This window comes from Megascapheus bottae, chromosome 31 (assembly GCF_031878675.1).
Source record: "Megascapheus bottae isolate mThoBot1 chromosome 31, mThoBot2.hap1, whole genome shotgun sequence".
Lineage (NCBI taxonomy): Eukaryota > Metazoa > Chordata > Mammalia > Rodentia > Geomyidae > Megascapheus > Megascapheus bottae.
The window spans coordinates 11,360,678-11,386,884 of record NC_143539.1 but is presented as its reverse complement, the minus strand read 5'-3'; the positions used below and the strand labels follow the sequence as shown (position 1 = coordinate 11,386,884).

The following is a 26,207-nucleotide window of genomic DNA, read 5'->3' as shown; positions in this document are numbered from 1 at the left end:
GAGGCTGAGATATGAGGATCTCGGTTGGAAGCCGGCTCATACAGAAAAGTTTGTTTGGAGACTCTTATCTCCAGTGAAACACACACACACACACACACACACACACACACACACACGCAGTAAAAGTGAAACTGTGGTTCAAGTGGTAGAGCTCTAGCCTCGAGCAAAAATAAAACCTCAGGGACAGTAGCATTCCAACCCTGAGTTCAAGCCTCAGAACCAATACCAACATAATAAAAATAAAATAACCAGCAAAAAGCAGTGACTCAAGTGGTAGAGCACCGACTATGAGCAAACAAACTGAATAAGCATGAGAGATGCTGAGTTCAAGCCCTACCACAGATAATCTTCAGGTCTTCCCTGGGAGGAGGAAGGGGCCTCAATTTAGGTCTCAAGGAATTCTAGCTGACCCCTAGATCTGAGTCTGAGCCATTATGGGCACCCCTTCCCCCCAATTCTCCCCATATGCATTACTGCTGTGCTAAGTGTCACAAGGAAACTTTGTCCTGGAAAAATACACGAGTCTCTACAGCTCAGCTCAGGCAGGGAATAAATAGCAATATTTTATAAGTTTTAAAATAAGATTCTAACACAACTATAGCATAAGTCAACAGAGACACCCAAAAGAATGTTTGTGCAAGCAATGGAATAAGCTGATATGGAAAAGTGTCAACCGACACAGATGGCAGAGAAAGCCAATATTCTAATGTATGCTTTTTTTACTCACACATTAAAATCAACATTTTACTACCTACTGCTCATGATAGCAGGATTCAAGAAACACACACAACACATACAACACAGCCGGGTGTCAGTGCCTCACGCCCATCATCCTAGCCACACAGGAGGCTGAGATCTAAAGCATCATGGCTCTAAGCCAGGCTAGGCAAGAAAGTCTTTGAGACTGTTAACTCCAATGGGGAGGTGGGGGGGGGGCGTGGGACCAGAAAACTAGAAGTGGAACTGTGGTTCAAATGGCAGAGTGCTAGCTTTGAGCAAAAGAGCTCAGTGGCAGTGACTAGGCCTTGAGTTCAAACCCAAGGACCAATGCACACACACACACACACACACACACACACACACAATCACAATGCACACTCATGTGATATTCAAGCTGAGAAGGTAAAGGTTGCTTACAAAATATTGTCAAGCTCTTTCTAACTTGTGTGTGTGTGTGTGTGTGTGTGTGTGTGTGTGTGTGTGTGTGTGTGTGTGTACTTGTGTGTGCACCAGTACTAAGACTTGAGCCCCAAGCCTGGGTGCTGTCCTTTAACTTTTTTCCTCAAGGCTGGCACTGCAACACTTGAACCACCCCTCCACTTCTAGCTTTTTGCTGCTTCATTGCAGATAAGAGTCTCACAGACTTTCCTGCCTGGGCCGGCTTTGAACCATGACCCTCAGACCTTAGCCTCTGGAGTAACTAGGATGACAGGCATAAGCCACTGGCACCTGAATTGGAGATATTTGGGGGTTGTTAACAGTTACTCAAAGCTTACTGCTTCTGGCTCCCCAATAATGAAGACCTCAGGCCCACGGTGAGCCAATCCACAATCCAAACCCAGATCCGGACCCCCATCTCCCAGCTTCCACGTGCCTAATTGAGAGCTCAGGGGGTGGTCTGGAAAGGCAACAGAGGCCATCTTTGAAGAGTGCCCTGGAGTCCAGGGTGTGGACAGAGGGATTCCATCTGTGAGTCATACAGCCATTGGATTTCTTTTCTTTTCTTTCTTTCCATTAATTGTTGTTGCTGTTGGTGGTGGTGGTGGTGAGGCTTCAACTCAGGGCCTGGACTACTATTCCTGAGCTCTTTCATTCAACGCTAGCATCTACCACTTTGAGTCACAGTGCCACTTCTGGTTTTCTGGTGGTTCACTGGAGGTAAGAGTCTCACAAACTTTCCTGCCCTGCCCAGGCTGGCTTCAAACTGTGATCCTCTAGATTTCAGCCTCTGGAGTAGCTAAGATGACAGCCAAGAGGCAGGGGCAGGGGCAGGGTGAACCAGGCCTGTCCCTGTGTCCCCAAGGACAGCAAGGGCTAGAGAAGGGCACAGATGGCCAGTCAGGTCTCCTCCCACCAATCCAGGCACCTTGGCCTGAGACAGACTGGCAGTGCCACCTTTTATACTGCCAGCTCTGCAAAAATGCATGAACTGTTCTGTCACACCCTTAACACAGTGGGCTTTCACATCCCATCATGAATGCAACTTGCATTTCATTTTATTCTAATGTATTTATTAATTGTGCCAGTCCTGGAGCTTGAACTCAGGGCCTGGGTGCTGCCCCTGAACTTTTTATTTTTGTTTTTTCTTTGCCAGTCCTGAGGCTTGAACTCAGGGCCTGGGCACTGTGCTTGGACACTTTTGCTCAAGGATAGAGCTCTTCCACTTGTGTATGTGGTACCCAGGAATCAAACCCAGGGCTTCGTTCATGCTAGGCTAGCACTCTACCACTAGGCCACACTCCCAGCCCAGGGTCTGCAGATTTCTAAGCAGGTGCAGCGGCCCAAGGCTGTGGTCACTCTTACCTAAGAAAAGCATGGCAGCATGGGGCTGGGAATATAGCTTAGTGGTAGAGTGCTGGCATGAAGCCCTGAGTTCAATTCCTCAGTACCACATAAACAGAAAAAGCTAGAAGCGGCGCTTTGGCTCCAGTAGTAAAGTGCTATCCTTGGGCAAAAGAAACTCAGGGACAATGCCCAGGCCCTGAGTTCAAGCCCCAGATCTGGAGAAAAAGGAAAAGAAAAACGTGGCAAGAGGCCCACAGACCCCTTCCACAAGAGTACAGTGTATTTACATAGACAGATGGTTGATAAAGGATGGATACTTGGAGTGGATAGATGGGTGGTAGGTGGGTGGATGAGTGGATAAAAAGATAATAGATGTATAGATAGATGAAGGGATGGATGGGTAGACAGATGGGTGTGTGTGTGAGATGGATGGATGAATGGAAGGTAAAGAAATGGATGCAGTCGGGAGTGTGGCCTAGTGGTGGATTGCTTGCCTTGCATGCATGAAGGCCCGGGTTCAATTCCTCGGTACCACGTACATAGAAAAGCTGGAAGTGGTGCTGAGGCTCAAGGTGTGGAGTGCTAGTCTTGAGGAAAGCCCAAGCACAGGGCTCAGGCCTTGAGATCAAGCCCAGGACTGGCAAATTAAGAAAGAAGAGAGAGAGAAAGAAAGGGATGTAGCCAGGTGCAGAGGCTCACACCTGTAATCCTAGCTACTCAGGAGGCTGAGATCTGAGGATCGAGGTTCAAAGCCAGCCTGGCACTAAAGACCATGAGATTCTTATCTCTAACCACTAGAAAACTGGAAGTGGCGTTGAGGCTCAAAGTGTTCTAGACTTGAGCTGAAGAGCTCAGGGATAGCACCCAGGCCCAGAGTTCAAGTCCTGTGACTGACCGCCCACCCCCCAAAAAAAGAATGATAGATGTATAGCTGGAAAGTGGGAAAGTGAATGAACAGATGGGTTGAATGGATTGCTAGATAGTTGAATGAATGGATGGATGGGTGGGTGGGTGGGTGGATAAATACATGGATGGATAGATAGGTAGGTTGATGTATAGATGGATGTCTTGGTGGTGGGGGGATGAGTGGATGAGGACCTCACACTCTCACTTAGCTTTTTCCAGTAAAGGCTCGTTAGCACTCTACCACTTGGGCCACAGCTCCACTTGCAAGCTTTTTGATGGTTTATTGGAGTCAAGAGTCTCATACACTTTCCTGCCTGGGCCGGCAGTGATGGGTGAGTAGGCCAAAAGATGAGCGGGTGGATGGTTGGGCAGATGAACAGATGGATGGATGGACAGATGGATGGATGGACAGATGGATGGATGGATGGATGGTTGGTTGGATGGATAGATAGCATGATGTATAGATGGATGGATTGGTGGTGTGTGGATGGACGGATGGATCGGATAGGTAGATGGATGGGTAGATAGGTGGAGGGTAGATAGGTGAATCGATGGCTTGGTGGTGGGTTTATTAGAGATAAGCATTTCACAGGCTTTCTGCCTGGGCTGGCTGTGAGCTGTGATCCTCAGATCTCAGCCTTGTGAGGAGTAGGATTACAGGCATGAACCTCCAATGCCTGGCACCTCATTCCTCCTTATCTTCCCCTGGGTAGCTAGACAAGGCGATGGCAGAGCATGCCCTCCCTGCGTACCATATCTGTCATGTCCACCCAGAAACAGATGTGGGATAGAGAGAGGTGAGAACCCCGAATCCCACCACACTCCAGGGCATCAGAAACACTCACTTTATCCCACAGTGGACTCAGACAGCTCCAAGCCACCCCAGCCAGCCACAGAAGGGGCCCTGCCTGCTGTCCTCCGCTCAGCCTTGATGCAGGGCCAAGGGAAAGATGGACAACAGGCCCTGGGAATTCTTGAGAATTCTCAGAAATTCTTGAGATTCCCTTGGGCTTCTGCGTGCGTGCGTGCGTGCGTGTGTTGGTTCTAGGGCTTGAACTCAGGGTCTGAGCACTGTCCCTGAGTTCTTTAGCCCCAGGCTACTCCCTTACCCTTTGAGCCACAGCCCCACTTTCCATTTTCTAGTGATTAATTGGAGATAAGAGTCTCACATTCCTTAGTTCTTTAGTGCCCAGGCTGGCTTTGAACTGTGATCCTCAGATCTCAGCCGCCTGAGTAGGTAGGATTACAGGCATGAGGGATCTTACCCAGCCCCTAAGCTCTTTTTAAGCCACAGCCCCACTTCTGCTATTTAGGAGATTCATGAGTCTTGAACTCAGAGTCTAAGTTGTATCCCTGAGCTCTTTTGCTCAGGGCTAGCGCTCTACCACTTTGTGCCACAGCTCCACTTCTGGTTTTCTGGCGGTTCACTGGAGATAAGTCTGGTGAACTTTCCTTCCCAGGCTGTCCTTCCAGGTGTCATCTTATGCTCTTGTATACTGACCAAGATGTGTAGATGAGAACGGACAGAATCGAGGCTGCTCTGTAGAATGAGGGGGTGGGGGCAGAGAGAGAGTCCTAGCCTCTTGCACCTGAAAAGCAAACCTCTAACCTCTAATGCACCATCAGCTCTGAAGGCCAGCAGGGAGCCGTTCCTCAGGAAAGTGCTCACAGCTCGCTCAGGGAGCCACAGGGAGAGGGCAGGCCTCCAGCCTCCCACCAAGAGGCCAGAAGCAGCACCACGCACCAATTACCAGGTCCAATTAATTCACACTTAATGGGGATATTTTCTTTTACTGCACAGATTCCAGGGGGGGGCATAAAGCCTGATTCCTCTTCTGTGTCTTGATCTGTCTCTGTGTGCTCGTAGATCTAAATAGCTCGGGACGGGCCCGGGAGGGGGGGTACATGGAGAGGGGGGTCTGGGGAGGCACTCTGGTGTCTCGGTTTCCAATCTGCTGAAGAGGCCAGCTCTGATCCCTCTCCACGGCTACTTACAGATAGAAGGTTATCAAAAACTGCCCACCTTGAGTTTGCTTCCCTCCCCTTAGCCATTTGCTTCTGCTGGGGTTTACAGCTCCAAAAGCATCTTAAAAACAGCCCTGAAATTCCTCCCCAGAAATGGAGGCTCCTTTGCCTACAGACGCTGAAATTATTTGTCAGGTATTATAGGGCCAATAATCATAGAAATTCCACCAGGTGCCAGTAGTGTATTTCTGTAATCCGAGCTATTCAGAAAGCTGCAGATCTAGAGGGTCACGTCTTGAAGGAAAACACTCTAAAACTTCTAGGTCCTACACAGAACCATGGATTCCCACATGATCCAGGGCAGACCAATGTTGACCACCATTCTAGGGTGTCTCCTGGGATAGCTGAGCTAGCTGCTCTTCTTACAGGTAGGGCAGATCTAGCCAGGACTCAAAGTGAGCGTGGCCCTGACTGCTGAGGCCCTGGATCCAACTGTACCTGAAGCCCTCAGGGATTCAATAAAATGTCCCAGAAAAGAGTTAAAGAAGGGAGATTTTCTTTTTTGGTTGGTTGTGGGGCTTGAACTCTGTGCCTGGGCGGTTGTTTCTAAGTTCTTCAGCTCAAGGCTAGCGCTCTACCACTTGAACCACTACATCACTTCTGATTTTCTGAAGGAGGTTTAATTGGAAATAAGAGTCTCACAGACTTTCATGAGCAGGCTGGTTTTGAACCCACCTCCTCAGAGGTCAGCCTCCTGAGTGAGTAGCTAGGATTACAGGCATGCAACACCGGGGCCTGGCGAGAATTTAAAAAAAAAAAAAATTGTAGGGATTGAGCATGTAGCTTAGTGGAAGAGTACTTGCTTGGTAAGTGCAAGGCCCTGAGTTTGGTCCAATGCTTGGCAAAAATAAACAAATATATAAATAAATATTTTAAAACAGGGAGCAAATGTGATCAAAGCATAATAAATAAATGGGTAAAAATCACACAACAAAATGTCACCCTCTACACACTACAACTAATATTGTTAATAAAAAAATTTTAGCCAGGCACAGTGGCTCACACCCATAATCTTAGCTACTCAGGAGGCTGAGATCTGAGGATCATGATTCGAAGCCAGACCAGGAAATAAAGTCCAAGAGACTCTTATCTCCAGTTAACCATTAGAAAATCAGAAATGGCGCTGTGGCTGCAGGGGTAGGACAGTAGACTTGAGCTGAAGAGCTCAGGGACAGCGCCCAAGCCCAGAGTTCAAGCCCCATGACCTAAAAAAAAAAAAAATTTAAGAGTCCAAGAGCATGACTTAGTGGTAGAGTTCTTGCCTAGCATGCATGAAGCCCTGGGTTCTATTCTTCAGTACCACATACACACACATACACAGAAAAAGCTGGAAGTGTTGGGAGTAGTGGCTCATAACTGTAATCCTAGCTGGTCAGGAGGCTGAGATCTGAGGATCAAGGTTCAAAGCCAGCCTGGGTACAAAAGGACCAGAGACTCTTAACTCTAATCAACCTCCAGAAAACAGGATGTAGGGCTTGGCTCAAGGCTAGGGCAGTGCTCAAGGACAGCACCCAGGCTGAGTGCAAGCCCCATGACCCCCCCCACCCCAAAAAAGCTGGAAGTGGTGCTATTGCTCAAGGCTATTGCTAGCCTTGAGAAAGCTCAATGACAGTGCCCAGGCCCTGAGTTCAAGCCCCAGGACTGGCAAAAAAAATTTATAGGCTCACGCCTATAATCCTAGCTATTCAGGAGCTGAGATCTAAGGATCATAGTTCAAAGCCAGTCCAGGCACAAAAGTCCATGAGACTCTCATCTTCAATTAACCACCAGAAAACCCAAAGTGGCTCATGTGGTAGAGCACTACTCTTGAGCAAAAAAGGCTAGGTTTGAGTTCATCGCCTAGTGTTTGTTTTTGGTCTTGCCTTCTGTTTGGTGTGTGTGTGTGTACCCATGAGCCACCAGAGCATGGCTCCTTTAGACTGTTTCTTTTATTGTTGTTGTTTTTGTTTTCCTAATCCTGGTGCATGAACTCAGCCTGAGCACCGTCCTTAGGTTTTCTCAAGGCGAGGTTTTCTCAAAACTGGCTCTACCACTTGAGCCACAGCACCACTTCCAGCTCTATGTATGTGGTACCGAGGAATTGAACCTGGGTCTTCATGCATGCTAGGCAAACACTCTACCACTAGGCCAAACTGTTGGCTCCTTAGACTTTTTTTTTTTTTTTTGCCAGTCCTGGGCTTGAGCTCAGGGCCTGAGCACTGTCCTTGGACTTCCTCAAGGCTAGAGCTCTACCACTTGAGCCTCAGCACCACTTTCAGCTTTTTTCTATGTGTGTGGTACCGAGGAATTGAACCTGGGTCTTCGTGCATGCTAGGCAAGCGCTCTACCACTAGGCCAAACTCCCGGCCCCTCCTTGGACTGTTTTTAAAATGAAGTCTTTCTTTATGCCTAGAGCTGGCCCTGGCCCGTGATCTTCCTCTCTAGGGGAGATTAAAGGCATGATTATCATGCCAAGCTTTTTAGCTAAGATGAGACTCACAGCAAGTTCATGTCGGGGCAGACATAGAATTGTGATCTTCTGGATTTTCACATCCATAGTAGTTAGGATTACAGGCATGAGTCACTATGCCTGATCTAAATGTTTCAGTAAAAGATTAATCACCTGTGTAGAAAAAAACTACTGATGACAAAGAGAATTTTGAGGGTAGCCTAAACTAGAAAAGGAATGGTATAATACAGTCTAGATCTAGCAGATATAATCGGCACATGCATGTGCAAATATATACGTAGTGTGTGCATATACGTGTGTGTGTGTGTGTGTGTGCGCGCGCGCGCGCGCGTGCTCCAGCTTCTTTTCCCTTAGGCCAATCAGAGCTGTGATTCTGTTGCTGGACACCAAAGTCATTCTGATCCAATTAATCAGAAGGGGTTGGAGGCATGGCTCAGTTGGCAGAGCGCTAACCTTGAGCACAAAAGCTCTGAGTCAGTACACACAGGCCCTGAGTTAGGGCCCCAGGATCCCCACACACAAAATAATAAGTAAATAAATAAATAAGATTAATAAGTTAGGCAGGGTGGCTCATGCCTGTAATCCTAGCTACTCAGGAGGCTGAGATCTGAGGATCAAAGTTCAAAGCCAGCCTGAGCACTAAAATCCGAGAGACTCTTATCTCCAATTAACCACTAGAAAACCAGAAGTGGAGCTGTGGCTCAAGGGATAGGGCAGTAGCCTTGAGCTGAAGAGCTCAGGAAGAGTGCCCAGGCCTAGAGTTCAAGCCCCACTGCCACCAACTAACAACAATAACAATAACAACAACAACAACAACAATAATAATAATAAATAGATTCACCAATCCAGAAAGGAAACAGCAAGAGAGAATAGGGCTACAAGGTCCACAGTCATCTGTCTTCTAAATCACAAGATACCATAGGGTGTGCTGACGAACTTGGGAACTTGGGGTTCTGGCCCCCAAGTGTCTATTTTATTTTATTGTTTGAACTGGTACTGGGGCTTGAACGCAAGGCCTGAGTGCTGTCCCTTATCTTTTCCACACAAGGCTGGCGCTCCACCACTTGAGCCACACCTCCACTTTTGGCTGGTTCACTGGAGACAAGAATCACAGATGTCCCTGCCTGGATTGACTTGGAACCACCATCCTCCAGATTTCAGGCTCTTGCGTAGTCACGTCGGCAGCCTCCAAGTCTTCTTATCTCCCAGAATCCCTCAGTGCACACCCCTAGCAGCAGTGACCTTTCACACCTGGAAATCAAATGAGTCACCGTCCTGCTCTAAACCCTCTGGGCCTTCCAGCCTGGGATCCCCTACTACTCTGCCAATCCCATGCTCCCCCATTCACTTTGTTCCCACAGACACTAAAGCCATTTCTGCCTCTGGGCCCTTGCACACCCGATGCATCCACTGAGCCCACAGATACATGCTTGTAGTTCTTTTGGCTGTCTTTTCTTTGTGCCTCAGGTCACAGGTTAAATGTGGCCTCTTGTGAAAGAACTCATCTGGTGATGGACTGCCTGTCTTGATCTCTTCACCCAGATACTTTCAAAAGCTCTCTGTCTCTGTCTCTGTCTCTCTCTCTTTCTCTCTCTTTGTTCCTCTGTGACAGTACTGGGACTAGAACTCAAGGCCTGGGTGCTGTCCCTGAACTTTTTTTACTCCGGGCTACTGCTCTACCATGTGAGCCACAACTCTGCTTTCAGCTTGGTACTGGTTCATTGGAGATAAGAATCTCATGGATTTTCCTGCCTGGGCTGGCTTTGAACTGTAATCCTCAAAATCTCAGCCTTCTGAGTCGCCAGGATTACAGATTACAGGATTACAGTCGCCTGGGGGACCTGGCTGGAGCCTGGCTGTGGCACCCGGAACAGTTCATGTTTTTTGGAACAGTTCATGTCTTTTATGTCTACCACAGATCTGCCTGTGCCAGTGCGGACGACCCTTGACCTGTGTTAGAAATCAGGCTGGAGGCTGGCTGGCCTTGGCCAGGGCGTGCTAGGTTGGGCAGAAGGAACATGCCTTGAGCCTCAGCTGCAGGCTGAGGAGCTTGTATCTTCTGCTCCAAATCTGCAGCAGAGGGCTTGTGGCCTCGGTTGGCCTGCACATGGTCTAACTGGAGGCCCTCTTGCCTTTGTGTTAATGACATAAAGATGGAATAGAACTCACTACCCATCCTGTTCTTGCTGGCTATTTATGTGTATAGAAAACAGACTTCAGTGTTACTTACCCAGCCCTGTATGAAGTGGGAGGGAACTAATGCAATTAGAAAGAGAACTTTGGTCCTCTTGGTTTATGCCTGTAATCCTAGCTACTTAAGGAGGTGGTGATCTGAGGATCACAGTTCAAAGCCAGCCCAGGGAAGGAACATCCACTAGACTCTTCAATTAACAACAACAACAAAAAACCCAAAACAAAAACCAGAAGTTGAACTGACATGTTGAATGTAAACCTCTTTGTACAATTTATGGATAATAAAATAAAAATTAAGCTGAGCACAGCAGCTCATGCCTATAATCCTAGCTATTCAGGAGGCTGAGATCTGAGGATCTCAGTTCAAAGCCAGCCCGGGCACTAAAGTCCATGAAACTCTTATCTCCAATTAACCCCTAGAAAACGGGAAGTGGTACTGTGGCTCTAGGGGTAAGGCAGTAGCCTTGAGCTGAAGAGCTCAGGGACAGCGCCCAGGCCCAGAGTTCAAGCCCCATGACTGAAAAAAAAATTAAATCATTAGGGCCGGGGGTGTGGCCTAGTGGTAGAGTGCCCGCCTAGCGTGCATGAAGCTCTGGGTTCGAGTCCACATACATAGAAAAAGCTGGAAGTGGTGCTGTGGCTCAAGGGGTAGAGTGTTAGCATTGAGAAAGTTCAAGGACAGTGCCTAGGCATTGAGTTCAAGTCCCAGGACTAGCAAGAGAGAGAGAGGGGGGGGGGAAGGAAAAAAACCCTAAATCATTAAAAAGAAAAAACCCTGTAAGTGGAGGTGTGACATAAGTGGTAGAATGCCAGCCCTGAGCAAAAAAAACTAAGGATGAGTGTAAAGATTCAAGTTCAAGCCTCAGTATGGACACAACATGGAATGAATCAATCAATCAATAAAACCAAAGCCAGGTACTGGCATCTCACACCTGTAATCCTAACTACTCAGAAATCTGAGATCTGAAGACTCAAAGTTAGAAGCCAGCTCAAGCAGAAAAGTCCATGAAACTCTTATTTCCACTAATTCAGCTGTGGCTCAAGTGGTAGAACACCAGCTGAGCAAACAAGCCTGAAAGAGCATGAGGCCTTGAGTTCAAACCCCAGTACCATACACACTTATACACATGCAACGTCACTGAAGCTATCAGTGGCTTCCCCTGGATGAGGTCAGAGTCCCCATAATCTAGTCATTTCCTCCTTAGCATCATAGCCAGGGTCCAGGGGCCATTTTCCACCCAAAAGCCTCACCTCCTTCCTCTATTACTTGCGGGGCGGGGGGGGGGGGGATGCGGGTGCAGGTAGGACTTCAGATACAATGCTTGTGCATGTGTGCCAGTAGTGGGGCTTGAACTCAGGCCCTACAAGCCGTACCTTAACTTTTTCACTCAAGGCTAGTGCTCTGCCACTTGAACCTCTACTTCTGGCTTTTTTTTTTTTTTTGCTGGAGATAAGAATCTCCCAGGACTTTCCAGTTTGTGTTGGCTTTAAACTGAAATCCTCAGATCTCAGCCTCCTGAGTAGCTAGGATAACAGACATAAAGCACTGTACCTGGTGAAGATTTCCTTTGTGTCTTTAGTACCAATAAAGGAGTGTAGCCTGAGCAAGTCTGCGCTGCCCTTGCCTGCCTTGCAAAAGCTTTCTGCTACTTTTACCCTTGCATCCATCTATTTACTGACCCAGCAGATCTGGTTTTCCAACACCTGGGCTGGGCCCTGAGGAATGTATCTGGACTAGCCCATTCCCAGGACCTCTGCCTCTTCCTCTTCCTAGTTTTTTTTTTTTTAAATCCTGCTCTCTTTAATCCAGACATTGCCTCATTCAGGATCCAACCAGGCGGACCAAGTCAGCTCTGCCGAGCACCAGGCCGCAGATCCCTCTAGGAGTAAAGATGCAAGATGAGACAGAAAAGAAATTCAAAAGCCAGCACTGAGTGGCTCTCACCTAGAATCCCAGCTGCTCTGGAGACTGAGATCTGAAGATTACCACGTCAAGCCAACCTGGGCAGGGGACGTCTGTGAGATTCTATCTCCAAAGAACCACGAACAGCCCAGAGGTAGAGGTATGATTCAAGTGGTCCAGCATCAACCTTAAGCCAAAGAAAAAGTTCAGAGCCACCACTCAGTGCCCTGAGTTCAAGTTCCAAGTACTGGCACCAAAATAAATAAATAAACTGAAAATAAATGTGGGGAGCTTTGTCGGTGCCAAAGGCATTAGCCTCCTGCCAGCCTGCCTGCCATTGCAGCACACAGATGTGGGCTCAGCTTTGCCAAATTGTTGCCTGAGCAGCCGGAAGCCCTTGTGTGTACAGGAATTCACAGTTTTGCTAATTCCCCAGTGTCTGACTACAGGCAACTTCTGTCCAATGGTGTTTGTGGGCAAAGCTGTGTTTTTCTTTCTTGTTTCTTGTTTCTTGGGGGTGGGGGGTGGGGGGTAGGTAGGTCCACATTGCTTACAACTTGGGGCTCCTAACAGCTCCTGAGGGGAGGGATAAGGAGGCAGGATCCACTGATGCTGGACCCTAGGTGGCCACTTCATTAGTGAACCGCAATGGACCTTGATGGTGACTGAGGGTTGCTGTCAGGCAGGCAGGGATTTGGGGAAAGCAGGGAAGCTTATATCCATCCTCTTCCTCAGGCCCTGCATGCCAGTCAGTTGCTTTCTAGGCCTTGTAGAAAAGGGTCTCAGGTCTGTGGCTCATGCCTGTAATTCCAGCTACTCTGATCTGAGGATCACAGTTTGAAGCCAGCCCTGGGCAAGAAAGTCCAAGAGACTCTTATCTCCAGTTAATGAGCCCCCCCCCCCAAAAAAAAGTCAGAAACGGAAGTATGTCTCAAGTGGTAGAGCAAAATATAGCAAAGGAATAAATAGCACTTAGGTTCTGAGTTCAAGTCCTACTACCATCACGTGTGCGCACACGCGCGCGTGCACACACACACACACACACACACACACAAAGGTCTTTGTGGTACTGGGTGATGAGCATGGCATGTGTGGCAGGCTGAATAACCTGTGACAGTACTCTTTTCTTAGTAGCTGAAACTGACTCTTGCCTGTCAGTAATAAGAAACTTCACTCCAACTGCCTGTAAATCCATGTAAACAATTAATTGGTTCCAGCATCCAGAAAGTTCCTAGGATTTCCCATCTTGAGCCTGATTGGCTCATAGAGGTTCAACAAATCAGAGACCCGCCTAGCAGCTCTCCAGGAAGAACTTCCCTTCCCAGCAGGTCAAATTATGTGGCAAGATGGCCTCATGGCTCCAGGCCCACTTCCAAGTTAGCCTAGCAACTCCTAAGGCTTGTCATTGGTCAGATCTGGGCCCTGGGTCTAAGTCTTAACCAATCAGAGAGCTAGGAATGCACCGCTCTGATTGGTCAAATTCCCCCCTCTCTTCAAAGTACAGAGAAGGGAGGTGCTTTTCAGAAAAAAATGCTGCTCCCTGACCAGAGGGAGATGTCTGGGCTGGCTGTCTCCAATCCCCCCTCCCTGTTCTGCAGCTGTGCCCTTTTTTTTTTTAATCCAAAATGAGGAGATTTAACTTAAAGCTGGGGGATATGGTGGTCTTGTATAGAACAAAGCCCTCTTGTGCCTTTGGCCATGCAGAGGAAAGTAACTGGATGCTGTCATAGTTGCCCTCCCCCATAGCTACCCCCTTCTCCAGTCGGGACACACATCCTCAGTTCTGGAAGTGTCTGTAGACTTCGTCTCTGTTCTTTTCTAATCTTGAGTTTAGCACAGGATCCATCCATGGTATACTAAGTGGAAAAGCCCATGTTAATTTCCTTGGAAATGTCTAATTGATCACAGATTTCAGCCTGGCAGACAGACTCCCCAGTAGTAAGAGGACTTAGGCTGGAGCCAGAGCTGCCTATTGGCTGAAGTTGTGCATGGACATGTGAGCTCTAGGGAATTGTAGCCAGGTCTCAGTTACCCTAACCCGCTCCTCATCACCTTTTCCCACACCAGGTTTCTCTACTCTGGGGTGTCAGGGTGGCAAGTAGGCAACTTTGGGAGGGGGGTTTCTGTCAGAAATCAGGCACTAGTGTGCCTGTTATTCTAGCAACTCAGGAGGTTGAGATCCTTAGGATCCAGCCTGGGCAGGAAAGACTGAGATTATTATCTCCAGTGAACCAGTCAAAAACTGGAGAAGTGGAGCTGTGGCTCAAGTAGTAGAGGACTGACTTTGAGAGTAATAATAATAATAAAAAGCCAAGTGAGACTATGAGGCCCTGAGTTCAAGCCCCAGTACGGACACACACAAAAAAGAGCCAACTCAGGGTCTCACGTTAAGGGAGAGAACACTCCAAATTTGCACTCTGCATGGACTTGCTTCTCAGTAACCTTTGAATCCTGGCTCCTGTCCTGACCTTTCCACTAGCAGTCAGAGCCAGGGTCACACAGAAAGCTAAGCAAAAGCACTCCCAACTTTACCTCTTGAGGCATGGCTCAAGTGGTAGAACACCAGCCTTGAGTGAAAAAGCTAAGAAACAACACCTAGGCCCTGAGTTCGAGTTCCAGTACACACACACACACACACACACACACACACACACACACACACACACTACATACACGAAAAAGAAAAAAAAGAAGGAAGGAAGGAAGGAAGGAAGGAAGCAATTCATACTCTCACCCATGGTGCATTAATGCTTTATGCTCTAAATCTAATGGAGACATGCAGTGAAAAAAACTCACACTCTAAGACAAGCTACCCCAGACCAGTGGGCACTCCAGTAACTTGGGAAAACTCCAAACTGTTAGGCCAGGCTATTATGTTGCCTTGGCAATTTGCTCATCCTCCGCCTCACATTCTTCTTTCATGCACACTCAGCACCCAAGGCTGGGCTGGATTCCCCTGTCCACTCATAAAGTCATAGCCCCAGGATTTTCTCATCCTAGCCCTCACTCTGCATCTCTAGTTTAAACCCTTCCAAATGATTTATCATTGACAGCTCCTGTGCCAGTTCTGTTTGGAATAGAAATGCTCAGCAGATGAAGGAAAGCTATGCATATTGACTTTTTTGGCATAGGTACCAACAGGCTTGAACTCAGGGCTTGCTTTTTCTCTCAAGGCTGGTGCTCTACCACTTAGGCTGTGGGGCAAAGATTCACTTGCGGCTTTTTGGTGGCTCATTCTCACAGACTTTCCTGCCGGGGCTAGTTTTGAATCACAATCCTCAGGTCTCAGCCTCCTGAGTAGCAGGATCAGTGCTTCTCCCCCTCCCGCTCTCCCCCACTTCTCCCATTCACAAATAGGATGTGAAAAGTCTCCCTTGCCCAGGGCAAGGTGTGGTCTCCTAGGCCAGGGGAAACGGATGGACATAGAGCAAACAGAAGAGCTGAGAAGGACGAGGATCCCCTCACCGGACTCTTTTGGGCCAGGACAGATTGTGGCCAGGCCTGAGAATACATGATTTGGAAGGGCTGGCTTCAGGGAGAAATCGCCCGGATCAGAAAGGATCACAGGGGAGGGGCCAGCATGGGAAGAGCACATGGAAGGTCTGTGAACCCTAGAATGAATGGATGGATGAATGGATGGATGGATGAATGAATGGATGGATGGATGGATGGATGGATGTGAACGCGCGCTCGGCCAGTAGTAACAGCTATGGCATAAAGCCCAGGGGAGGGACCACACACTTGACCTTGGGGACATCCAAGCCCGGGATTCAGGGTCCTAGAGACTGTGTATGGAGTGGGGGGGAGGAAAGAAAGAGGATGTGGCGGGAAAAACGCGCGGCAAAGCGGATGCCCGGCGGTCTCTGCACCCGGCCAGTCCTGCACCTGTTCCCACCCGGCCCAGACCCTGCGGACTAGCAAATCCACCCGCGCGGACCACGTGGCTTTCCGCGCTAAGCCCCGCCTCCAATGCCTCCAAACCCCGCCCCCCTGCCCTGGCGCCCGCGCCAGACTTCTCCCGCGTGCGGTCCGGCCCCGCCCCTCCGCCCAGCACGCGCGCGCGCCAAGTCTGCGTAGCCACGCCCACCACGCCAGGCTCCCGCCCACTACGCCCCCGCGCCGGTCTCTTCTGCCGCGCAGGCCTTGTCACTTGGCCTCGCCTCCCTCTCAGATAGGCCCCGCCCACGACCCACCCTCCAAATCCGACCCCGCCTCCTGTGTTGGCTCCGCCCCCCCGGCCCGGTCCCGAGAGCCGGGCGGGCTGGCGGCGCGGCGCGGCGGGGCGGTGCCGAGGGCGGACGCGAGGCGGGCCGGAGCCCGGAGGCGGCCGCTCAGCGGCTTCGGGGCTGGGCGAGGCGGGGCTTTGGCGGTGTCAGGGCGGGCTCCGAAGGCGGGTCGTGCCGGTTCCGCGCGCAGGGAGTTTTAAATGTCCCGCTCAGAGCCGGGCGCAGGAGCAGCCGGCGCGGCCGCCAGCGCGGTGTAAGGGGCAGGCGCGGATCCCGCCACACCATCGCCGCCACCATCGCCACCATCGCCACCGCCGCCGCCACCGTCCACCAGCGCCGCCCAGTCCCGGCTCGTGCCTCCGTTTCCCGCGGACGTCGCTTCGGGTAAGGAGCGCGCTGGGGGCCGCCAGGCCCAGGCCAGGCGTGGGGGGTGGGGGGCGAGGCCGGGTCGCTGGGACTCGAGGGGTCGGGGAGGGGGTCCCCGAGACTTAGCGCCGGAAGCCCCGACCTGGCGACATAGAACTGTTGAAGGGGACACTGAGGCAGCGTGGGCTCCCCGGGAGGAGATGGGGCGCGGTAGGTCATGGGGGGGGGAGAGGACCCTCGTCTCCCCCCCGATCCCGACCTCAGCCTTGGGGTCGTGGGCTGTGCCGGAGGCGCCACGGGGGTGACAGGGCCACCCGGGGCCCCATCGGCCATTTTCCAAGGCGGGCCGGGCCAAGAGAGAACTCCCGCCGCCACCCGCCCGCGCGGGAGGGGGGAGGGGAGCGGGAGGGACGGGGAGGGGAGGGGCGGGCAGGGGCCCGGGTCCCCCCCGACCCCGGGCTCGGCTCCTCATCCCGGTGCTCGGTTCCCTGTCCCCCCCCCCCCGCCCCTGCCCTGCCAGGCCTCAGGTCGGAGCCCCAAACCCTGCGCCATGCCGAGGGAACTGAAGGAGAGGTGAGTGGCGATGGCCGGGGGCCCGGGCTGCGGGGGTACAGGGTGGGCGCGCGGGGGGGGGGGCCCGGCCGAGACTGGGGGGCCCTCATCGTCGCCCCCTCCTCTGGGTTACCCCGGCTTGCGCAGGGATGCGGACGCGCAGGACACCTTGAAAGAAGACGGAGGCGTCGAGTCCGCCGTGCGCTCCCGAAAAAGGAAAGCAGATGTGGCCGTGGTGAGTTACAAAAGACACAGGTGGGGAGGGGGCGGTCCTGCCTGGGTACCAGAGTCGGGTCCGCGCACACGTGGGCTGGGGAGGGGGAGGCGACCCCCCGGGAGAGAAGCGGCCATCAGCACCTAACCCACCTTTCCCCCCCACCCACCCCATCTCTTCTCTCTGTCCGCTTTTTTTTTTTTGGTTTTTGTCTTTGGGGGGTTGGGATATTCTTAGTTTTTGCAGGATCCAGATGAAGAAATTGCCAACATTGATAAGACTGGGAAAAAAAGCCAGTGTGGCAGTCAGGTAGGTCGCCTGTATTGGGGTGTCGGGGGAGGGGGGCGCTCCTGGATGATGCTGGGGTTTGAACCTCGGAGCCTGACTCTCCCCCCGCCCCTCTCTGCTTTCCGCACTTGGCTCCTTCTAGCTCCAGGCTAGTGTTCTAACTCTTGAGCCACACCTCCACTTCCGGCTTTTTGCTGGCTCATGAGCGACACGAGTCTCCTGGATGTTTCCGGCCTCCACCAGCGTTAAACTGCAATCCTCAGATCTCAGCCTCCCTGGGAGCTGAGCTTAGTCATCAGGGCCAGGCTGCAGCCGCTAGTGTTGTATAAACACAAGGGGTGTTTTGTCTTGGTGCTTTTCAAATTTTTATCCCCATCTACTGTAGATCTGAATTTCGAGCAACCTCTTCCCCTTTGCGGCTTTGAGCATCCCCTCGGGCCACCAAGCTACTCCTTCCGATTCTTTCCTATCTTTTACCTGCCCCCAGTCAGAACTTTTCCCTGAGATTAATTGAATACCTTTTTTTTTTTTCTTTTTCCCCCTCCTAGGGGAGGTCTTGCCAGATCTCTGACATTGTGGAACATTGCAATATCAAAAGTGCCTTACTGAGAGACCTTGTTTTATCTCTCTGCCTCCAGAGATGGCTGGAGCCTGTAGTTATGACTCTGGTAAAGGAGTAGCTTATCTCCAAACTAAGTAGTCAGGCCTTTGGCCTTTCTCACAGATAAAGCTGAGCAGGAGCAGAATCCGACCTCAGCCTGTGGTCCCCAAGGAAGTTAGTGGACAACACATGACTAGCAGCCAGGGACAGCTGGGCTGGATGGGTGACGCACTACAAAGTTGACAGCCAGCCACAGTGGTGGGTGGTAGATCCTGGAAATAAGAGTATTTGGGGAGGTGCTACACTGTCGGAGTCTTGTCACACTTTCCTGTCCCAGCTGGCCTTGAACCACAGTCCTCAGAGTTTGGCCTCCTGAGTAGCTAGGATTTACAAGTGCCTGCCTACCTTTCTACACCTATTGTAGATTGCTTGAATTTTTTCCCCATCAATTTATAGAGCAGTGTCTTCAAGAACTTATTCTGGTGTACAGCAGAACCTTTTTAGCCTGAATTTTTGTCTAGTTATTTGTTACAGTTCAGTGAGGTCTATTATCTTTGAGGTGGAAAGAGACATGCTAACTTCTTCCTGTTAACCAAGTGGGAACCTAGTTATTATATTTATTTATTTATTTTGAAACAAGGAGTCTTTGCAGCCCAAGTCTTCCTTGAATGCAGGTTCTTCTTGCTTGAGCCTCCTAAGTCTGAGACTACAGGCATGTGCTTCCATTCTTGGCTTTTGTTTTAATTTTCACAAGATAGAATATTTTTGTTGGCAGTAATTGGGATTGAATCCAGGTCTTGGAATCCTACTAGCCTCAAGACCTAACTTTTTTATTTGAATCTGGATCTTAGACTGGTAATTCTCAGATTTTGCATAAGGAAAAAAGGTGAGGGAAAGAGGATCTTTGGCTCATATCTGTAATCCTTAGCCATTCAGGGGGCTGAGATCTGAGGATCAAAGCCAGCCCAGGCAGACACATGCATGAGACTATTATCTCTAGTTAACCATCTAAAAGCTGAGCTGTGGCTTAAGTGGTATAGCACCAGTCTTGACTAAAAAAGAACATGGACCCTGAGTACAAGTCTCAGTACTGGTATCAAAAAAGTAGTAAGAGGAGTCAGGTACTTAGCAGTCATAAACAATAGCTTACTGCTAGTCCTCCTCTCCCGAAATGTCAGAAATGATCTTTCTGGAGGGAAGACTCAAGTTAGCTGAACTGTTCTGCCATATGCCTTGCCTTTGAAAAGACTGACTTTGTGGTTTACCTAATTTGTGTATGGACTATCGACTGGGAAATGCAAAGGCTTTCCAGTGGCTTTCACATGTGCCTTTGTCATTTGTGGGCCTTGGAAGCTGGCACATGGCTGTGTCTTCAGAACTTAAATTCACTGGGTGTGCGTACGTGCCATGCACACATGTTGGTACTGGGGTTTGAACTTAGAGCTTTAAGAAAAGCTCAAGGCTGGTGCTCTGCCACTTAAACCACAACTTTACTTTTGACTTTTATACTAGTTAGTTGGAAATAAAGGATTTCACTGACTTTCTTGCCCGAGTTGACTTCATCTTGTCCATCCTCAGATCTGAGCCTCTTGAGTGGCTAGGATGACAGGTGTGAGCCACCAGCACGCAGCTTGAGTTCATTCTTGAATGGAGAGCAACTTAAATCAAGGCACTGCTCACCAGAACTGAAAGGAAGTGGCTGTTCTCAATATTGGGGCACAGCTGTTGGCAGAGACTGTGCAAGGATAATTTGCATGCCCAATGCTTTGTGTATATCAAGTGCAAAGGAATTTTATCCATCTTTACTCTTCCCATTCATGAACAGAATGTGGGTCTCTGGGGTTCTGTCTTTATAGCCTCTTACTTAGTCCCTTTTTTTAAATATATCTTTTGCCTCAGTACTGAGCCTTGAATTCAGGCCTCACTTATGCTGTCCCTTAGATTTTTCACTCAAGGCTGACTCCTACTTTTTTTTGGGCCAGTCCTGGGGCTTGAACTCTGGGCCTGGGTGCTATCCCTGAGCCTTTTTGTGCTCAAAGCTAGCCTTCTATCACTTGAGCTACAGAGCCACTTCCAGCTTTTTCTGAGTAGTTCATTGGAGATGAAAGTCTCACAGACTTTCCTGCCCAGGTTGGCTTTGCACTGCAGTCCTTACATCTCAGCCTCCAGAGTAGCTAGGATTACAGGTGTGAGCCACCCTGTCTGGTGGTGCTCTACTACTTGAACCAAACCTTCTGGCTTTTTGGAGGTTCGTTGGAGATAAGAATCCAACTGATTTTCCTGCCTGGGCTAACTTTGAAATGTGGCCTACGGTCCCCCTAGGAACCATAGTCCTCAGAACTCAGCTTCTCAGGAGCTAGGATTACAGACATGAACCCCCTACCTGGCAGGATGTTACTGCACTGGAAACCCCAAGTGATTCCTGAATTTTGTTTACTCACTGACCAACCAATCCCTCCGCCAACTCCCCAGTTAAAATCCTGGTCTATTCATTCACAATCAGTGAGGATGGAACGAAGTATACCACAGGCAATCATTTCCTTTGTGTGTTTTTTTTAACAGCCTTGGGATAGTGATTCTGTTTGTGCAGACCCCTGCTCCTTGATCCCCACACCTGACAAAGAGGAGGATGAGGAGTCGCTGTTCCCCATTTCCATGTTTCAGCCTCGTAAGCGGTCACCACCCAGAGCCTCACCACTGCCTTTACTGAAGTAGGTGTGGGCTTTGCCACACAGTCCCCAGACAATCACACACACACATACACATATACCTGTTCTTGCTCCTGTTGGGTCCTGGGCATGCATCCCGACACCTGTCTGCAGTCTTGTTTGCTTGTTTATTTTCTATTGCCTTTTTTTCCCTGTAGCTGGGCAAATCGAGATGAAGTCTGGAATATTATGTTGAACAAGGAGCATGTGTATTTAAGGGATGAGCACTTTCTGCAGAGACACCCTCTCCTGCAGGCTAGAATGCGAACTGTTCTTCTGGATTGGCTGATGGAGGTGAGTTGGAACCTTCTGTGTCATTATCATTTCTGCATGTGGTGTGTGTATGTATATACTGAAGCTTGTATTTGACCCAGGTCCTCAGGCACTGTCCCTGAGCTGCCTTTTTTTTCTCAAGGATAGCCCTCTACCATTTGAGCCACAGCCCTTCTAGCTTTTTGTTTGTTCATTGAAGATAAGATTCTCACCCAGGCTGGCTTTGAACCATGACTCTCTTGTGTAGCTAGGATTATAGGTGTGAGCTACCACTCCCCAGCTTTCTTTCTTCTTCAAGTACCTGTTTTAAAAGTAAATTTACTATTTTTTTTCTCCAGGTGTGCGAAGTCTATAAGCTTCACAGAGAGACATTTTACTTGGCCCAAGACTTCTTTGATCGGTATATGGCAACACAAGAAAATATTGTGAAAACTCTTCTACAGCTCATCGGGATTTCAGCCTTATTTATTGCTGCCAAATTAGAGGTAAGTGATGGTCACATTTGGTACATAGTAAAGGCTCGTTTTTGAGCTCCAGAGATGGGAGATAAAACAGTTGTTTATCTCTCTCTCTTTTTTGTTCATCTTGAGGCTTGAACTCAGGACCCTGGGCACTGTTCCTGAGCTTTATTTGCTCAAGGCTTGCACTCTACTACTTGAGTCACAGCTCCCCTCTGGTTTTCTGGTGGTTCCTTGAAAATAAGAAGCCCATGGATTTTCCTGCTTGGGTTGGCTTTGAACCACAATCCTCAGATCTCAGCCTTCTGAGTAGCTAGGATTATAGGCATGAGGTACCAGTGCCTAGGAACTGAGGTTAAGCCCTTCCTTATACTGGCATAACCCCCCACCAAAAAAAAAGTAGTATTAGTAAGTACCATACACCATGGATCAAGTCTGTAGTCCCAGCACCCAGGAAGGAGAGGCAGAAGAATCACCAATTCCAGGCCTACCTGAGCAACGCAAGATCATGTCTTTTTTTTTTTTAGGTTGTAGAACTTGAACTCTGGACCTGGGTGCTGTCCCTGAGCTTTTCAGCTCAAGATTACCACCCTACCCCATGAGCCACAGTGCCACATCTGGTTTTCTGTTGGTTAATTGGAGATAAAAGAATCTCACAGACTTTTTAGTGTCCGGGCTGGCTTTGAACTGCAATCCTCAGATCTCAGCCTCCTAACTAGCTAGGATTACAGGTGTGAGTCACTAAAGCCGTGCAGGGGGCCCATTTCTTGGACAAGTGACTAGGGTTGAACTGCTTTCAGTGGCTTCAGTGTGGACTCTTGCTAAAGCCATCTCCCTTGTATTCTAGGAGATCTACCCTCCAAAACTTCATCAGTTTGCTTACGTCACTGATGGTGCCTGCTCAGGAGATGAGATTCTTACCATGGAACTGGTGATTATGAAGGTAACGTCTTTCTGGGTTTGTTTGGTTTTTTTGTTTTTATTTTCATTTGTTTTGCCAGTCTTGGGCTTGGGCTCAGGGCCTGAGCACTGTCCTTGGGTTTTTCTCAAGGCTAGAGCTCTACCACTTTGAGCCATAGCACCACGTCTGGCTTTTTTTTCTGTGTATGTGGTACCGAGGAATGGAACCTGGGTCTTTGTGCATGCTAGGCAAGCCCTCTACCACTAGGCCAAACTCCCAGCTCTCTTTCTGGGTTTTTGTGGTCGTTCTGGGGCATCGAGTCAGGTCTTTGTCTTGTGGCTTTCTTTTTCCTGTTTCACTGGAGATATGAGTGTCTTACCTTGCCTAGGCTGGCTTAGAACCATGAACCTCCATATCAGCCTCCCAAGTGTTAGATTATAGTGTACTTGAGCCAGCTCTGAAATGTGACTGCCTTCTCAAGCTAGACACATGGTGACATAGCACATGACTGTGTTACAAACTCTGCCATTAGTCTCTGCTATCTTCCTCTAGGCCCTGAACTGGCGTTTGAGCCCTCTGACTGTCGTGTCCTGGCTAAACGTGTACATGCAGGTTGCATTTCTGAACAATATGTGTGAGGTGCTGCTGCCTCAGTATCCCCAGCAGATCTTCATCCAGGTTGCAGAGGTCAGTGGTTCCCTTGCCTGGGGGCCAACCAACCCCAACCGTTGCACTCCAGTGACAGGAAGTGGGTGCTGGCATCAGTCTTAGGGTTTTTTCCCTCCTCCCTAGCTCCTGGATCTCTGTATGTTGGATGTGGAGTGCCTGGAGTTTCCTTACGGGGTGCTTGCCGCAACTGCCTTGTTCCACTTCTCATGCTCTGATCTGGTGGCCAAGGTTTCAGGTAAGGTGCCAGCCAGACTTCCTCCAGGCGGTCACTTTAGAAAACAGTCATTTGCAGCCTGAGGCTGCACATGCGCTGTATTTTCACGTGTGAGGCCTCCGGCTGAGCATATGCTATGTTTCTCCTGGCAGGGTATCAGTGGGAAGACATCAAGAAGTGTGTCGAATGGATGACGCCCTTCGCCGAGGTCTTTCAGGAGACGCCAAGCTGTAAGCTGAGGCACTTCCGAGGGATCCCATGCGAAGATGCCCATAATATCCAGACCCACACCAACAGTTTGGAGCTTCTGGTCAGTACCTGGCCTGCCAAGTTTCTTCGACTCACATCTCCTTACCCACAGCCTTCTGAGTGGGATACTGATTTTCCTCCCCCTCTCCTCATCACTAATAAGTAGAAGGGGACCAGCACCAGTGACTCACCCCTAGCTAATCAGGAGGCTGAGAGTATTTGCAGTTTTTAGGGGGCTTTTTTGCTTAAGGCTAGTGCTGTACTATTTGGGTCACAGCTCTACTTTTAGTGCACGTGTGTGTGTGCGCGCGCGCGTGTGTGTGTGTGTGTGTGTGTGTGTGTGTGTGTGTGCGCGCGTGCGCGTGCATATGCATTCATGTAATTAAGATATAGGTCTAAACTTTCTTCCTCTGGCTGGCTTCAAACCATGATCCTCAGATTTCAACCTCTTGAGTAGCTTAGAAAGCCATACCCGTGGGGTTAGAAGTATGCCTCAGGAGGTAGAGCACTGGCCAGTGACCGGAGGCATCGGTTCAAATTTTGATCTCAGATCAAAAAAAAAACCAAAAAAACACCCAAACAGCAAAGAAAAATAAAATACACCTTACCCTTTTTTTTTTTTCCTATCCACAGGAAAAAGCTCAGGCAAAGAAATTGGAATTGTCAGAACACCATAGATTGTCCCCTGTCCCTGCCGGGCTCCTTACCCCTCCTCAAAGTATTAAAAAGCAGAGCGAGCTGGAGGAGGAGGAGGAGGAGGAAGCCTGACACTCAAAGATGGCGTGCAGAAATGCCTGGATGTTCCTCTGCTGCCATTCAGCTTTTGCCGGTACTCAGTGATGGGCCCCTTCCACAGAAGTCTTGTGTGGATGCCGTGGACGGGGTCAGCGTCTTCTATGGAATGCGTACACTTTTTAAAACATGTGGGTCAAGGACAACAGCCACCTCCAGAACCTTCTAGAACACCCGAGGGTGCTTCCCTTGCTGCTACGGATGGTGTCCTCAACCCACTTGACTCCCCACGGGAGGACCGAGGCTTGAAGTTAAAGGCCCCCTCCCCACAGCCAGTGGGGGGGAACCTGCCCCTTCATGTTGTCAGCCGAGTGTCCCTGGCCTTTATGAACTCTGGTTTTGTCATTGCTGCTATGTCTACCCATTTTTAATAAAGTGATACTACGTTTGGAACATGCCTGGTGTGTGTGTGTGTGTGTGACCAGAACTTGAACTCAGGGCTTTATACTTGGCTTGTTTGTTTCATTGGTGCTGCACCACTTGAGCCATACCTCTAGCTCTAGATCTCTTACTAGTTTTGGTGCCAGTAAATTCTAGGGCTTAAACTCAGGGCCTGAGCACTAACCCTGAGTTTCTTTTGCTCAAGGCTACCATTTGAGCCACAGTTCAACTTCTGCTTAGTTTTAATGGTTTATTGGCGATAAGAGTCTCATGGACTTTGCTGCCTGTGCTGGCTTTGACCTGCGATCCTCATATCTCAGCATCCTAAGTAACTAGGATTACAGGTGTGAGCCACCAGCAGTCAGCTTAGAACTTTTTCTTTGTGCTGGTTCTGGGACTTGGATTTGGTCTGGACACTGTCCCTGAGCATTTTTTGCACAAGGTTAGAGCTCTTCCAGTTCAGCCACAGTTCCACTTTGGTCTTGATTTTTTGAACCAGGATCCTCAGATCTCAGCCTCCGAGAGTACTAAGAATGACAGGCATGACCCCAGTCTTTTTAAAAATCAAAAATGGGCCAGGTGTGGGCCGGGAGTTTGGCCTAGTGGTTAAAGTGCTTGCCTAGCATGCATGAAGACCCGGGTTCGATTCCTTGGTACCACATACATAGAAAAAAGCCGGAAGTGGTGCTGAGGCTCAAGTGGTAGAGCTCTAGCCTTGAGAAAGTCCAAGGACAGTGCTCAGGCCCTGAGCTCAAGCCCAGGACTGGCAAAAAAAAAAAAAAAAAATGGGCCAGGTGTGTGGTCTAGTAGAGTACTTGCTTAGTATGCACAAACCCCTGGGTTTGATTCCTCAGTACCATGTACACAGGAAAAGCTGGGAGTGGTGCTATGACTCAAGTGGTAGAGCACTAGCCTTGAGAAAGCTCAAGGACTGTGCCAAGGCCCTGAGTTCAAGCCCCAGGACTGGAAAAAAAAATGATAAGCCCTGCACTGGTAGCTCATGCCTATAATCCCAGCCACTCAGGAGGCTGAGATCTGAAGATCTTAGTTCAAAGTCAGCCCAGACATGGAAGTCCATGAGATGCTTATCTCCAATTAACCACCAGAAAACTGGATGTGGCACTTTGGCTCAAGTGATAGAATGCAAGCCTTGAGCTGAAGAACTCAGACATTGCCCAGGCCCAGATTTCAAGCCACATGACTGACAAATAAATAAAAAATAGCCAATGTGGGTAGTTCTTGGGAGGTAAGATCAGAAGGATTGTGGTTCAAGGCCAGTCAAGTTCAGGAGCCCCTTTCTCAACCAATAGCTGAGCACAGGGGTCATCTCAGCT

At 49.5% G+C, this 26,207-nt stretch overlaps 1 protein-coding gene across 1 annotated transcript; it reads left to right on the top strand.

Moving 5' to 3' along the window:
• Positions 1–16,230: 16,230 nt before the first annotated feature.
• Positions 16,231–24,876, top strand: Ccne1 (cyclin E1). Its single transcript, XM_090322906.1, has 12 exons — positions 16,231–16,591; positions 17,094–17,146; positions 17,273–17,360; positions 17,577–17,648; positions 20,791–20,939; positions 21,095–21,230; positions 21,548–21,694; positions 22,515–22,610; positions 23,121–23,255; positions 23,361–23,472; positions 23,604–23,761; positions 24,334–24,876. The coding sequence occupies exons 2-12, from the start codon at positions 17,124–17,126 to the stop codon at positions 24,466–24,468; spliced, it is 1,251 nt and encodes a 416-aa protein (XP_090179032.1). The 5' UTR covers positions 16,231–16,591; positions 17,094–17,123; the 3' UTR covers positions 24,469–24,876.
• Positions 24,877–26,207: the final 1,331 nt, after the last annotated feature.

Coding starts and splice junctions, on each gene's coding strand:
- Ccne1 (XM_090322906.1), top strand. CDS start 17,124: ATGCCGAGGGAACTGAAGGAGAG. Junction 21,231..21,547: donor TTCTGGATTGGCTGATGGAG/GTGAGTTGGAAC, acceptor TTTTTTCTCCAG/GTGTGCGAAGTCTATAAGCT. Junction 21,695..22,514: donor TTATTGCTGCCAAATTAGAG/GTAAGTGATGGT, acceptor CTTGTATTCTAG/GAGATCTACCCTCCAAAACT.